This window comes from Myxine glutinosa, chromosome 1 (assembly GCF_964187855.1).
Source record: "Myxine glutinosa chromosome 1, kmMyxGlut1.1, whole genome shotgun sequence".
Lineage (NCBI taxonomy): Eukaryota > Metazoa > Chordata > Myxini > Myxiniformes > Myxinidae > Myxine > Myxine glutinosa.
The window spans coordinates 328,862,338-328,876,069 of NC_136261.1; the positions used below are offsets into that span (position 1 = coordinate 328,862,338).

Below are 13,732 nucleotides of genomic sequence, written 5' to 3' on the forward strand. Positions count from 1 at the left end.
GGCACTACTCGGCGATGATTTTATTTCCATTATAACTTTATTACATGTGCTCTCAAACAGAATTTAGCTCACATTCTTCGACCAACATATCCAGTCAAGAATACACTTCAAAGTAGGGTCCATCAAAATGACCATTTATTGTGGAAATAGGTGTGTGTGTGTGTATATATATATATATATATATATATATATATATATATATATATATATATATATTAGGGTGGTGCTCAAAATAATTTTTTTAAAATATTTACTGGGACATGGCTTTATGTTGTTCCTTTTGTTCCAAAATGAAAAGACACCAAATATGAAAGCAATATGATTTTATTTAGGGGTGCCACATCAGCCTTCAAACTAAAGGTGTCTGCAAAACTTTTCTATATATGGATCGAAAGCAAAACCAGAAGTTTGTTTTATGAAAATCCACCCTCCACTCACTTTTTGTATTCTAGCAAACACAAGTTACAATAGCTGCACAAATAGCACTATATTGCTATGAAAACTCAAATTCAATGATGACAATCCAAATGTTCAGTTCATAAAATGAAGAGACACCATATCACATAATATTTAAAAACCCAAATATAATGAGAAATGTAACTCCTATTTCTGGGCCTGTTTCACCACTGTTGCCTTCCTGGCATCGGGGTACATCTTCCTGTGAGCAGCAACAACTTGGAGCAGAGCTTGCTTTTGCTCTTCATCCTTTGTAAGGAGCTTATTGTAGTCTTGTATCAATGCGACACCCCTTTCTGCCCTGTCGTTCACCACGACTAAGCCACTGGCGGCTTTCTTTGCTTCCTGAAAGCTGGTTTCCTGCTCCCATGAACCAGGATCCTTATCCATCCAATCAGTTGGGGTCCCTAGGATGCTGAAGAAATGCTTGGTGTGTTTTGTTATGAGGCCAGCGATTGACAGGGCGGTTCCTCGTTTGATAGCTGGTCTCTTTGGAGAGGGGTTTTCACAGTCATTTTTCAATGCTTCAATCATATTGATCTTGCTTTCTTTGTCAATTCTGGTGTCAAAGAATGCAAATTCCACTAGTACTGGGCTCATGTACCACGTGTGGCGGCCAAGTGCCTTCAAGGCTGCCTGAGCCATTTTCTGATTGATTTGTTCAAACTTTTCCAACTTCTTGAAGAGGTTAATGTCATTCAGGGGAGCCTCAATAGCTTGTGGAGCCCGAAACCAAGCCTGTACATACACAAGGCAGACAAAAATGTTGAAGGCTCGGAGTTCTCTCGCCTCTCGAAGTGTCAAGTGGAACTCTGACCGAAACATGAACACCTGTAGTGAATATAGTGCTTTTGCCATCCATCTGGCTCTGTGCATTGCTCCTGGAGCCATGATCCGGATTCCACGAGGTGGGATTCCTCCCATGTAGATGACAGTCAGTTCTAGGAGTTCACGATAATCATCTCGTGGCTGCTGATCTTTCAAACACACAAGAGCAAATTCCAGAGCTTCATCCATCATGTCATTGTTCTGTGCAAACTCAGCTGCCGTATCAGGATCTGTGAATCCATTTTTTGGTTGGTGATGGGCAATGGACGGCCACTCCGCCTGAAACCGCTTAAAAAGCTGGATGTCAGGGCCTGATGAAGGACCGAAAAGAGTGGTGAATACATCTCCCAGAATGATTTCGTGTGCATGATGGCGGCAAGCCAAATGAATTAGTTCAGTCTGTAGCTTCTTTTCAATGAGGACAGCAGCCCCTCCACGAACACCTGAATTGCTGGCCGTTGTGTCAAAAGACAAAGCCTTCACCTTGCCCACAAGGTTCCAGCTCTTCAGTGTGTCCACTACAGCGGTTGCCATAGCTTCTCCTCCCCCGTCAGGTAACTTGGGAACATTCAACAGCTGCTCCATTCCATGGTACTGGTTGGACACAAGGATTGGAAGACGATCCACCTTCACATGCACAAAATCTCCAGTGACATCGGGAAGAAGCTTTCCATCCCAATGGACCACTAAAGGACCCTGCACATTATGATGAAATGCTTCTTTTATTTCGTCCATGGTTTTGCATCGATGCATCATGCGATTCCGCCGCACTGTCCATCGGTTCAGTGCCAGCTCTGCAGGATCCCATCCTACTGCTCTACAAATGGATGCCAAGTTGTGGACAGCCATTCGGTCACTTGTTTTCGTACGATCCAAAGAAGCTGCAACTTCAGGAGTGACAATGTTGATAGGCCTTCTTTTCTTGGGACGAGATATCCCACCATCAGATGATGAAGAACCAGCCTGTGCCGTGGTCTCAGAATCAGAGTCTGAGTCTGTGACTTCCATAGCAGTAGCACCCTTCATGACCATTTCCTGTCTCTTATTTTCCTTCTCTGCCTTAGTCTTCTCCTTTTCTTCCCTTTCTTTCTTTCGCTTCGTTTTTGCTTCCAACACAGTGTCTACAGATCCCATTGAAGCCTTCCTCTCTGAGAATTGATCGTGAAGAAACTTCCTGTCCTCGGGGTTGGTGATTATGGCCTCCGAATCTGCATGCCTAAGATCAAACGTCTTCTCCAAGGAGGCCTTGAAGGATGCTTCCTTTTTCTCTTGGGTCGCACCACCCCGCTTTGCACCTTTTTGGAGGCTCCTCCATTCTTCATATAGCCTCTCCAAACGATGGATGCAGTGCTACTTCGTCGTTGTAGGTAGGTGAGCTTTTTCCCAGAACTTCACAACCTCTTCAATGGTGAGGGTTGCACTCTCCCGGGCAGTGCGATTCTCCTTCTTCAGGTGATGGAAAAACAGGACAAGAGATTGATGCACAGTCGGGAGCTTGGCACCTTTGATGGCATCTCCAGAAGTGGACCCAATGAGATACACATTATCCTGAGCCCGAGTTTTCAATGAAACACTGATACTAGCACATGCCATATCTGCAAAATACGCAAGAATGTGGGTAAAATCCTGTTAATTCTTACTCCACAGGGTCACTCTCTACAAAAGAGCCACAGTCAATAAGTTAGGCCTACATATTACACACTAAAAAAGCGTACCCCTGACCCCGGGAACCTGTACAAAACATGCATGAAAATTGCCCAGATAGTGATCATAGGAAGTCTCAAAACTGTATGTATAATATATTGTATATAACTATATATATAATGTATAATGTGTATTTATGTATATTTATTATTTAATGTATATTTTATGTATAAATTTAATGTATATTTAATTATAATGTATATACAGTATATTGTATAACTATATATTTATTTATTATATTTAAATTTTAATATATTATATTTATTTTTAATATATTATTTAATGTATTATATTTGTCTATATTTGTATAATTGTCTATCGTATAATTGTATATATAATGTATAATATAATATATTGTTACAGACACGACTTTGATGTTAAGGTGGGCCGAGCGGAATGGCCGTCGTGTCCGCACAAATTACCCGACTATACTCGACGTTGACGAAGTCGCGCGATGCTGGCTCAATAAGAAAAAGAAGACACCCGGCTGGATTACAATAACACAATACGACACCAGGGGTTCAGTTCTCAAGACCTCCGGAGGAGGTTATATTAAGGCGGAAAGGTCAGATTACAGGGGCTAGAGTTATAATCACAGAAAGACAGGCACTTAGACACACTCTTATATTAACCCCGGACAGACGACAGACAAACGGGACAAGGCTGACTCACACGGGGGTTGATGGAAAGGACAGGCGGGGTAGCGATGGCTCCAGGTGCACCTGGGCTCAAAGGTCAGAATCGACTCGGTCCGGTCCAGAGATGCGGGGAGGTCGCAGCGCTCGGATGGCGTCTTGTCTGCTCAAGCTGGGGGCGCATCTCTCTCAGCGCTCGCAGGTGGCTTTCCTTTTCCAAGCTGGGTGCGCATCTCACGTCACATCCGGCGCGGGGCCGCGTATATCCGGCGGGGAGTGACACGCCCTCGGCTCGTTAGCTCCGCCTCGTGGAATCGGCACGTTGCTTCTCATTGGGTGCGTGCGGGGGGTTTACCAGGCTCCGCCCTTGACGAGGAGCTGACAAGGAGCCCCTTCGTGGTAACCCCGTGGAGCGCATGGTCTATGGCGCTAATCGAGCCGGTGTGAGGACGCATCCTCCCCCGCTCCGCCGCCATCTCCTCTGTTGTTGTTGTAATTGTTGGGGAAGAAGATGGAAGGAGGTATGGGAAAGGTCCTAAACTCACTACTGATGCCATATAATCACATTCTGGTGCAACGAAGAGTCATAATTAATGGAGACGAGGCCTTAACTGACATAGAATAAGAATAACTAGGAAGATGTCCGAAAGTTGTCTACGTGTGGTGCGGTGGACCTGGGCACGACATTTAATGGGGGAATAAGGGGAAGGTCGGCTCTACTGATTGTTATTTACATGCAATGGGACTAGGGAATGGGGGATCGGGGAAAGTTGGGGAGTATTGGAGAAAATAGGGGAATATTTACAAGCGGATATGGAGGCCAAATTCCATATTCGCAACAATATATTATTATTATTTAATGTATATTTACTATATATTTATTTTTAATATTATATTTAATGTATATATATAATTATGTATTTATTTTGTGTATATACAGCCCAAAAAATGGGAATTCCTATTTTTGCATGGGGAAAAATTCATCACTGATGTGGCACCCCTAAATATTATTGGATTCCATTCAAATTTGGTGTGGTTTCCTTTGACACCAAAAGGAACAATAGACCATGTCCCGGAGAAAATATGCATTTTGATTTTTTGAAGCCCACCCTAAGATATATATATATATATATATATATATATATATATATATATATATATATATATATATATATATATATATATATATATATATATATATACACTCAACATCAAAATAAACATCAAATCTTTAGAAAGACACTCATTGAAATCCTCCACGCAAAAATGAAAAATATTTGAACACAGAGGTAAGTTCAGCTATCTTTACGAAACACATGTCAATAAACAAGAGGTTGCCTCAATCACAAAAAAGCAAAAAAGCATGAACCATATCTGGTGCAACAAAAGGGGTGGTGCAACAAAAGTCACAGCACTGCAACACAAAGGCACGCACCTGAATACATTCAAAACAATGACACAGGAATGGACACAACACTCCCAACAGTCAAGGACAGAATGACAGCAGTCCTCAATATCGTGTGTGTCCTCCCTGAGCTGTGATGCAGGCTGTACAACTCCGACGCATGCTCTGTACCAGGCGTCTGATGCGGTCCTGGGGAAGTCTGTCCCACTCCTCCTGGAAGCCTTGAATGAGCATTTGCCGATTGACAGCGGTTGATCCCCTCGATGCAAGACATCGACCAAGCTCATCCCTTAAATGCTCAATGGGATTGAGGTCAGGGGAATAAGGCATCCAAGGCATCACTTCAACACCCTGTTCCTTGAGGAAGTTGGTGGTCAGGCGAGCAGCATGGGGTCCAGCATTGTCCTGGTGGAAAACTGTGATGTCAGGATGAGCCTGGAGAAATGGCAGCAGATGAGGTCTCAAAACTTCATTGACATAACGCTGACAAGTGAGATTGCCTTCGATGACGACCACAGGTGTCCTGAAATGGGTGGAAATCACACTGGGTCCTCCCCAACGATTTATCTTGCGAATACAGCATGATGCATACCTTTCCCCACCTCTGCGCCATACCCATTGATGCCCATCAGCAGCATGGAAGCAAAATCTGGACTCATCTCTGAACAAGACTGCACTCCACTGTTGCTGTGTCCAGCGGCGATGCTGCAGACACCATCTTAGTCTGTTCCACCGATGCACTGCATTCAACACTGGACCTCTGCAAGGATGTCTTGCCACCAGGCCCCGACTTCTCAAGTGCCTCCACACAGTAGAGACACTGATGCGGTTGTTGTGGCGACCTTTTGTCACTGCAGCTGTTTGTGTCGCAGGGCGGAAGCGATCATGAAGATGCTGCAGCACAATCCAGCGGTCTTAGTTTGGGGTGGTTACCCATGGTCTTCCTCTTCGTTGACCATCATTCACAGTTCCAGTTTCACTGTAACGCCTGGCCAGGTTTAAAATTGCAGGCTGTGAGCAACCAAGACGTTGGGCAATTGTTCGGTGGCTTACACCAGCCTCAAGCATCCCAATGGCCCTTAAACGTTGTTCAGATGTCAGGCGTGGCCTCTGTATTTACTTGTTGTTTTCCCTTGTCAGAAGCCTCTAGAGTGGCTGTAGACAGCAGTAAATGAATGTCGAACCCCAAGAACTGAAGGATTTCATTATGAGGGTCATTATTTAAAGGGAAAGGTCCCTATACAGAACCACTCAAGCATGCCATTGTTGATCAACTCGGTGATTGAAGTGAAGTTCCCATTACATAATCAGCCATTACAATTGAAGAAACGTGTTTGTAAAGCTGCACATTTCAAAAAATGAAAGTGTTAAGTTTCTTTTGATGTTCAGTATATATACATATATTACCCTTTCGGTTTAGAGTTACTATATATATATATATATATACAGTCACGTGAAAAAGTAAGGACACCCCATGTAAAGTTTGGACTTTTTCAACATACAGGTATTTGATCTTCATTTCAACAATATTGATAGACAAAGGTGATATAATATAACAAATATAATGAAACATTTACATTTTGTAGTCCATTGTAGAATTTAAATGAACATAAATGCAAATTTCGCATGTGGAAAAAGTAAGGACACCTATATTTATCACTACTTCAAATACCTAAAATTAGAATCAGGTGCACCAGCTCAGGTGCAAATGATTAGAACATCGTCAGAGAGAATCTTGGAGGAACCTGTCTTATTTAAACCTCAGACATTTAGTTTGGTTTGCTCTTTGTTGTTGAAATGTACGGCGTCACCATGCCTAGATCAAAAGAGCTCTCTGAGGCCTTCAGAAAGAAGGTTAAAGATGCCTACGAGTCTGGGGAGGGATTTAAAAAGATCTCCAAACAATTTGAAATCAATCATTCGACTGACCGTAAGATCATCTACAAGTGGAGAAGATTCCAAACAACTGCCAACTTGTGCAGGCCAGGCCGCCCCAGCAAGTTCAGCCCGAGAGCAGACCGCAAGATGCTGAAAAGTCTCAGAACCCCAGAATGTCATCACGGGACCTACAGGTAGCTCTTGCCACTGTTGATGTCAAAGTGCACGAGTCTATCATTGGAAAGAGGCTGCACAAATTTGATCTACATGGGAGGTGTGCCAGGAGGAAACCTTTGCTGTCCAGAAAGAACATCAGGGCAAGACTAAAGTTTGTCAATGAAAACCTAGGCAAAGACCAGCACTTCTGGAACAATGTGCTCTGGACAGATGAGTCAAAGGTAGAGCTATTTGGCCACAGTACCAGAAGACATGTTTGGCGAAAACCAAAGACGGCATTTGACCACAAGAACCTGATACCAACTGTAAAGCATGGTGGTGGAAATATTAAGGTTTGGGGCAGCTTTGCTGCATCAGGGCCTGGGCAGCTCACCATCACAGAATCCACTATGAAACCTTCATTGTACCAGAGGGTGCTTGAGGATAATGTGAGGCCATTTGTCGGAAAGTTGAAGCTCAACCGAAGTTGGACCTTGCAACATGACAATGACCCTAAACATACCAGTAAATCCACCAAGGAATGGCTGAAAAGAAAGAAATGGAGGGTTCTGGAATGGCCAAGTCAAAGCCCGGATCTAAATCCCATCGAGATGCTGTGGGGGGATTTGAAACGAGTTGTGCATGCAAGAAACCCCTTAAACATCGCACAGCTGAAATAATTCTGCATGGAGGAGTGGGCAAAAATTTCTCCCAGTCGATGTCAGAGACTGGTGGACAGTTATAAGAAACGCCTACTTGAGGTTGTTTCTGCCAAAGGGGGCAATACCACCTATTAGAGCCAAGGGTGTACTTACTTTTTCCACTGAAGGAAATGTCATCTCTGTTAATTTTTTGTTGAATAAATTATTGCAAAGTCAATTTTTCATTGTTTTTTGTTCAATTAGATCACCTTTATCTATAGAAACTGTTTAAATGAAGATCAAATATTGATATGTCCACATATGTTAAAAAAAAATTTTTTAAACATTTCATGGGGTGTACTTACTTTTTCCACATGCGAAATTTGCATTTATGTTTATTTAAATTATACAATGGACAACAAAATGTAAATGTTTCATGATATTTGTTATATTATATCACCTTTATCTATCAATATTGTTGAAATGAAGATCAAATAGCCGTATGTTGAAATATGTTGCAAAAGTCAAAACTTTACATGGGGTGTACTTACTTTTTCACGTGACTGTATATATATATATATATATATATATATATATATATATATATATATATATATATATATATATATATATATATATATATATATATATGGTGCCATGCCTAAGTATTGGAACAATTAAGTCAATTTATTATTACTGCTATACACTCAAGAAATTTGGATTTGAGATCAAAATATGAATATGAGGCAAGAGAACAGGTCACCTTTCATTTATTGTATTTTTATGCATACATGTTTTACCATTGTAGGACAATATCACTTTTTATATTCAGTCCTCAATTTTAGGTAAGCATAAGTATTAGAACAAATGACTGACAGGTGTTTCTTGTTGCATTGATTGTTCACACATAAAATACCTGTGAATGTCCAGGCTTGGTTTTAGCCTTTGCTTTTCCCTTGGCAGTCTGCCTTTGGAGTCAGCAGGAATAAACCAACATGAAGACCAGAGAACTCTCTATGAAAGAAAAACAAGCAATGTATAAGCTGAAAGAATAGAAGAATTCAATTAGAACCACAGCACAAAAATTGGGCATAGCAAATACAACAATTTTGAATATCTTGAAAAAGAAAGAAACCACTAGTGTACTTCGGAATAGACAACGGCCAGGTCAGCGAATAGACAACGACAAAGGCGACACCGCAAGACGCAAATCTCTCATCAGCACCAAAAATATAAAGGCCAGATTAGGATTTGCCATGTACAGAGGTGAGCCAGTGTTATGGACCAAAGTTTTAGGGACAGATGAGACCAAGAATGCTCACTGCCTTTACCAAATTGAATTCCTTTACATTTCAATTCAATTTCAATTTCAAAAATTTCAATGACCTCCACCAACGAAGCGATAGAAAGGTGAAAGTGTTGAGAAAGGAATGAAAGGAAAGGAATGAAATGAGAGTGATGGGAAGATGGAAGTGTGGAGAAAGGAAGGAAAGGCATGAAGGAAAGGAAGAAATTAATGAGGAAGGAGGTGTGGAGAAGGAAAGTGTGGAGGAAGGAATGAATTAATTTCAAAAATTGCAATGACCTTTACCAAAGCGATAGAAAGGTGAAAGTGGGGAGAAAGGAATGAACTGCATTTGATCCGAACCATACTACCTCATGTGTGAGCATGGTCGAGGTGGTGTCATGGCTTGTATTGCTGCCTTTGGAACTGTTTCACTCATCTTTATTGATGATGGAACTAATGATGGCAGCAGCAGAATGAATTCGGATGTGCACAGAAACATTTTGTCTGTCTATGTGCAAGAAAATACCTCCAAACTCATTGGGAGGCGCTTCACCATGCAGAAAGACAATAACCAAAACTGCCAACACAACCAAGGAGTTCATCAGGGGAAACAAATGGAAGGTTTTAAACTGTCCAAGTCAGTTTCCTGATTTAAATCCAATGGAACATGCATTTCCATTTGCCAAAGAGTACACTAAAATCAGAACCGCCCCAAATCAAACAACAAATGAAAATGGCTGCAGAAAAGGCTTGGCAAAACATCTCAAAGGAAGATACCAAGAGTTTGGTGATGTCGATGGGTTGCAGACTCGATGTAGTTATTACATGCAAGGCATATGCAACCAAATTCAACTATTATATTACTTTACTTTAGTTAATCTGTTCCAATATTTATGCTTCCCTAAAATGGGGGGACTGAACATAAAAAGTGCTAAAAAGTGCTATTGATCTACAATGGTAAAACATATATTCATATAAATACCAATAAATAAAAGCTAGCCTTCTGTACTCTTGCCTCATATTCATCTTTTGATCTCATATCCAAATTTCTTGAGTATATAGCAATTATAACACATTTGAATTCACTGTTCCAAAAATTATGGAGGGCACTGTATGTATGTGTGCATGTGTACATGTATGTATTGTGATGGTGGACCATGGGATGCTCTCCTGGGACTAGTTACGAGAAGCCCGCATAAGCACTATCCTGTAGATAAATCACCTCTCTGGCAGATAACAATGATCCACCTGATGGGTTCTGTTGAGCAAAACATAAATAACATTTATCCACCTGATAGGTTCTGTTGAGCAAAACATAGATTACATTTATCCACCTGATAGGTTCTGTTGAGCAAAACATAGATGACATTTATCCCCCGGATAGGTTCTGTTGAGTAAAACATAGATAACATTTATCCACCAGATAGGTTCTGTTGAGCAAAACATAGATAACATTTATCCACCTGATAGGTTCTGTTGAGCAAAACATAGATAACATTTATCCTTCGGATAGGTTCTGTTGAGCAAAACATAGATAACATTTATCCACCGGATAGGTTCTGTTGAGCAAAACATAGATAACATTTATCCACGTGATAGGTTCTGTTGAGCAAAACATAAATAACATTTATCCACCTGATAGGTTCTGTTGAGCAAAACATAGATAACATTTATCCCCCAGATAGGTTCTGTTGAGCAAAACATAGATAACATTTATCCTTCGGATAGGTTCTGTTGAGCAAAACATAGATTACATTTATCCCCCAGATAGGTTCTGTTGAGCAAAACATAGATAACATTTATCCTTCGGATAGGTTCTGTTGAGCAAAACATAGATAACATTTATCCACCGAATAGGTTCTGTTGAGCAAAACATAGACAACATTTATCCATCGGATAGGTTCTGGTGAGCAAAACATAGATGACATTTATCCCCCGGATAGGTTCTTTTGAGCAAAACATAGATAACATTTATCCACCTGATAGGTTCTGTTGAGCAAAACATAGATAATATTTATCCACCTGATAGGTTCTGTTGAGCAAAACATAGATAACATTTATCCACCTGATAGGTTCTGTTGAGCAAAACATAGATAACATTTATCCATCGGATACGTTCTGTTGAGCAAAACATAGATAACATTTATCCACCAGATAGGTTCTGTTGAGCAAAACATAGATAACATTTATCCACCTGATAGGTTCTGTTGAGCAAAACATAGATAACATTTATCCACCTGATAGGTTCTGTTGAGCAAAACATAGATAACATTTATCCCCCGATAGGTTCTGTTGAGCAAAACATTGATAACATTTATCCGCCGGATAGGTTCTGTTGAGCAAAACATCGATAACTTTATCCCCTGGATAACCTCGTGTTTTTTTTCGTTTAACTTTAGCCTACCTACTCTGGCCCGGATAATACCTTATCATCCGTGGTTAGTGACACATACATAGGTTTGTCCAATTAAAAATGGCAGACGATCGAGCTTTGTTCGACATCTGTCGGACAAACGTTGAAAGGAAATTCGCAAACGTATGAATTAGGGTGGTCCAAAAATTTGAAGATTGGATTTGCATTTGTCCACAAGCCTGCCCCAAATCCTGTTGAAGAAATTAGTTTGTGGTGAAACTTTGAGCTTGATTGGACAATATTTAGAGGTTGCTCAAAATGTTGACAAATTTAAATGAATAATAACACAGAATTTTTAGCATCATACATCAATTCATAGATAATTATCTATTTTCAATTACTCAAATTATTCATTATTGTTGGCTTGCACTTGTCTTCAATGGTATGACCAAGAGATTGTGCAAAAGCACTGGCCACAAACATAGCACGCCGATCTGAGAGATTTACTCTGTCCAGAGTTGCCACTATTGCTGGAGTGATCACCTTGATGGGAGCCTTTTTCGCCTGTTTGGCAGAAGATGGACTTTGGAGTTTGAATTAATTGTCCCCTGAATCAGAGCTTTCAATCTCAGACTCATCATCATCATCATCAACCACAGCCGATGTTGATGGAACAGATTGCATTGCTGTTAGAGTCTCAGCAGCATGTTTCTTCTTTCTTTTATCTTCATTCTCAAGCCTGATACGCTTTCTGTTCTCCTTCACTGCCAGAGTGTTGTCCACAGATCCCATACGTGAACTTGAGGGATCCTCACGCTGCATGATAAGGAATGCTTTGTCTTCTTCATTCGTCATTTTCTCAAGCGCATCATTTGGTGAGATATCGAAGAGGGATTGCAGATCATCTTTGAACATCTGCTCCTTCACTCTATCGTTTTTGAATGTCTTGGTTCTATTTTTCTTTACCAGTTTGTAGGCATCATACAACTTCAAAAGTTGGCGCTCACAGGAATCTACTCTCTGCACTGGAATTTGTGCTTTCTCCCAGTATGCACACACAGCTTGTCCACTAAGTTTGGCACTTTCACGAACTGTATGGTGTTCTTGTATGTGATGGTACACCATTTTCTGCAATGTGCGTCCTTTGGTTGGTAGTCCCCCACATATTATTTCCTTTTCAGACTTGCCCAGCAACCAAACCGTGGAAGAGCTGCGAGTTTCTGCCATCTGAAAAAAGCAGGATAAATTAAAAATGTTATTTTTTGAGCAACCTCTAAATAAGTTCCAATGGACCTCATAGTTGGTTCATATGATCTTTATTAACATAGGAACAAGGGCAGCCTTGTGGAGGATGGATTTGTAATAGTATTAAATATTACATATATCTGTGGACCACCCCAGTGTGGATCCAATGTGTCATGTATGGATGTGCAAATTTTCCCACTGTTCAAACGTGTCTCTTTCCATTTCAGGGAGTTACGTCAGAGTGCAGATGGTGCAGATGGTGCAGATGTGAAACGGGCCGGTATCCTGAGAGTTAATAAATGTATGACAATCAATCGAGTTACATTACACAATGCGCATGAACCATTTCTCCTTCACTTCTTCCGCCGAGCAATAATTGTCTCCACCACCATTGATGGCACTGCTGTGATCATCAACCATGCTTTCCTCTTCAATTTACTTTTGCCATAGTAATCCTGATAATAATTCACAGACCGGTGTCTGTGTGATTGTTTGTCGCGTAACTCCGACTTCAGTTCTGGCCCGATTACATGCAGACTTGCTACATGGGATCAGCATGACCCCAGTTAGTGTATAGAGGTGTTTTTATCTTTGCGGTCGTCTTTAGGGGGGGGGAGAGGAAGGGACGCCAATTCTCTAGGTAATGTGTATCATGTAGCGCCATCTCCAGGTAGGAGAGGGTATTACACATCCCCATCCTTAAAAGTACCGTATTCATGTCCCCACGTTTACCAGTGGTCCAGTGCAGTTGGGTTTATTGAATTTTAAGCAGTAACTTGATGTTTTTGGGCATGTTTTTGCTTCATGCATGTAACCCGGGTTTTTTCATTTTATTTTCGGGATTGATTGAGGGAACTGTAAGTTGCTTATACACTACGCAAATAAAGTTATGCATCAGAAGAACGTGTTACATGCCTACAACAAGATTGCCCGTAGGGCCGTAGAATCCCATTGATTTAACGCCAGATGGGGTTGACTCAGCCTGTCATCCCCCGAGGTCGACAAAATGAGTACCAGATAACTGGTTATAGAGAAGCATTGCATCAGCGGCAGATGCGCCCACATAAATGATGCTACCAGCAGCCGGGTGGCTGCACACGAACCACCACCACTTCAAACAGGCCAAAATTAATAGATATATTG

General features: G+C 41.1%; 1 protein-coding gene across 1 annotated transcript in view; it reads left to right on the forward strand.

Moving 5' to 3' along the window:
- The window catches only part of LOC144889481 (uncharacterized), a 39,752-nt gene extending 26,267 nt beyond the window's left edge, over nucleotides 1-13,485 (forward strand). The window contains exon 4 of the mRNA XM_078769760.1: nucleotides 12,817-13,485. Within this exon, the coding sequence (XP_078625886.1) occupies nucleotides 12,817-13,039 (223 nt within the window). The 3' untranslated portion in view covers nucleotides 13,040-13,485. The remainder of the gene's footprint in view (nucleotides 1-12,816) is intronic.
- The last annotated feature ends 247 nt before the right edge of the window (nucleotides 13,486-13,732 follow it).